Source organism: Nematolebias whitei, chromosome 19 (genome assembly GCF_014905685.2).
Source record: "Nematolebias whitei isolate Nwh7 chromosome 19, NemWhi1, whole genome shotgun sequence".
Taxonomy (NCBI): Eukaryota; Metazoa; Chordata; class Actinopteri; order Cyprinodontiformes; family Rivulidae; genus Nematolebias; species Nematolebias whitei.
The window spans coordinates 32,868,547-32,871,369 of NC_056516.1; the positions used below are offsets into that span (position 1 = coordinate 32,868,547).

General features: G+C 39.7%; 1 protein-coding gene across 1 annotated transcript in view; it reads right to left on the minus strand.

Moving 5' to 3' along the window:
- Nucleotides 1-2,823, minus strand: part of pogza (pogo transposable element derived with ZNF domain a) — a 21,711-nt gene that overhangs the window by 291 nt on the left and 18,597 nt on the right. Inside the window, exon 25 of the mRNA XM_037693301.1 lies at nt 26-182. Within this exon, the coding sequence (XP_037549229.1) occupies nt 26-182 (157 nt within the window). The remainder of the gene's footprint in view (nt 1-25; nt 183-2,823) is intronic.

A 2,823-nucleotide genomic window follows, 5' to 3' on the forward strand; every position in this document is an offset into this window, starting at 1 on the left:
CTGGTTCACTTTTCTCCTCGTTCACCTCCAGCTGAAGTTCTGGTTCAGTTTTGTGATTAGGTCCAGGACCTGGTTCTTGAGTCTCCACAGGCTGGATCAGGGACTCTGTCAGAGCTGTGATCATCCTTGCTACCTCTCCTTGACCGTCCCCGGGCTGCAGGCAGCACGCCAAACTGAACGATCTGAAGGGTTTTAAGATCAGAGACATCCGTTAAAAAAAAAACAAAGAAGAAGAAGAACCCCTGCAGCCATACAGTCACATGACCTCATGATTAATTCCAACACCCGTGCTACGGTTTAAGAAGACGTTTGTTGTAAACATGCACCAGTAATCAGGACATGCTCTACAGAAACATTTAAAACTGTAAAATTCAAGTTAAAACTACATTTAGACTTCACATAAACATCAATCCTGAAATTAAAGGCGCCGGAGCTTCAGTTGTGGTTTTCTCTGCTCCGAGGCGGTAAAACTTTTAAAATCTGTTTAGATGACTGAGTTAAACTAAACAGCACTGATCGATTACTCTGGGTCAGTCATGTGACGCGGAGCCGACGGGACTGTAAACATCGAGACTCTGGGCTGAACAGGGTTTGATCTGAAGGTCACACAGAAAGCCAGAGTAGAAAATTGACCACGTAACGTTTATTACCTGTTACTAGGCCTGTCACAATAACTAATTTTGCTGGGCGATTAATTGTCTCAGAAATTATTGCAATAAACAATAATATTGTTTGAAATTCAACAATAATTAGTAATTATTGTCAAATTTAAGAAGAAATGTTGGTAATTTTTTGTGTGTAGTACCTTTTTTTACCACTGGATGGCAGTATAAGACAGTTTGAACCAAAGGATGGATAGTGAGAGAGCGAGCTGCGTGTCTCTAAGAAAAATGGGAGGGAGGCCTCTTGACGTGACATGGGCTATTTCTCGTTTCTGTTTTTCAGTTCTCAAAATGGCGGACGCTCGGTGTAGTTTGAGCTCTTTAGCATAGCATTTTTCACACAAAGCTTTTAATTTAAAAAAAAAAATCAGTAAACAAGTTCTCAGCTTCTTTTTGCAGAGAAAAACAACTTTTTACACGAAGGCGCAGGTTTCAACTGTGAATTTTGGAGCTTTGACAAGACGGAGGTTTCTTCCCCGAGGTCAGCCTGTTAGCTTAGATAGTAGCTTAGCTCGTAGCTTAGCTTCTCAGCTTAGCTGCTTTTAACAATCTAAGAACACAATTTTGGACGGTTAAAACAGATTTTAAAGAAAAGAGAAAGGGAGGGGTCAGTGAATAACACCTGAGTTTTTTATCATCCAGTGTCTTCAGGAGAAAGAGACACAAAGAGGCGATAAAGCGGATAAATGAAAATGAGGTGGATCATTTTCATTTATAATGCGATTAATTGATTTGTTTATTGTGACAGGCCTACCTGTTACCAGTATTAGCATAGTCTAAGCTAGCAGTAAACTGAGGTAACATTTATAAAAACAGTATCTGTAGTAGAGCTGTCATTTCTAACCCGTGCACGAATGTGCTGGATGGGCGGGTCGGTGTCGGGCTTTTGATTGCGTCAGCGGATGCTCGCGGCCGACGACCCAATTTGGATCACCGGCCGCGTGAGGCAGTTTGAAAGAGGTAAAAATAAAAAGTCCAGATGACTCACTGCCAGAGACTCACCTGAAGCTTACCTGGATTCAGCCGCTGCTGGATCATCAGCCGCGCGCATCCGCTGACCGTTAATAACTATAATCTTATAACTATAATAATCCACTGACTCTTGATAATAAACAAGACATCTTATCTCTTCCTTTCTTTGAAATACATTTAATAACATGTCAAAATGATTTGCTTACAAAAGCAGTAAAAGCTTAATAAAAAAACTAAGTTGTTTTATTTTCGGGTTCGGACCTGTAATCACAGTTTGATTGGTCGGTTTCGGGTCGGGATCGGAAAAAATTATACGGGTTTGGGCCGCGACGGATTCTTTAGCCCGAATGCAAATATAATCTGAAGTCAGATGTAAAAAAAAAAGTTTCAGTCAAGAGATTTGTTTTGTTTTTAATCCCTGAGCCTTAAATACACTTCAAGTGTCTCTTGCAAAGTCTGATGACGAGGAAGAGGAGAACGAGGAAGCTCCACTTCAGCAGCTCCTGAAAGAGTTTGCACATTCCAAGCAGTCCACAAAACGGCTGACTGACATTTGTATATAGTAAACTTTGTATGTAGTACAATTAGAGGTGGGTGATATGGCTCAAATAAAATATTGTGATATTTCAAAGCATTCTGACGATAACGATAAATTTTGTGATATAAAAAAACCAACCAGAAATCATAGTTATTCATTTGACAAAATTAACACGTTACTTTGCAGTATTATATAAACACTAAAAAACAACAATGGTTAATTTCACTGAAATTACTTTATAGTAAATTATTCAGTCTTAAAGTATAAAAATAAAAAATAAAAAAGACCCTTCTGTTATTCAGATGGAAAAATTCTGCACAAAATATAGATCAACACCATCCACCACAAAAACTAAAATGCAGGTGCAGTTTCGCAAAATAACTAAATAAAATGAAGTTTGCGATCTGCTGAGCATAAATGTAACATACAACTACATATATGTTGCCTTTAAATGAGCTATAACCTCCAGAACTTGTGACAAGGTGATCAGCTGACCCTGAAGCTTGTGGTGTTTCAGCTTCTTCTGTTCCTGCAGGAACGATCCATTTCTCTGATGCTCTGTCTTTGAATGCGCACAGCTAGCTTAGCGTTACGCCAGTACCGACAGGTGTGTGTGTGTGTGTGTGTGTGTGTGTGTGTGTGGGGGGGGGG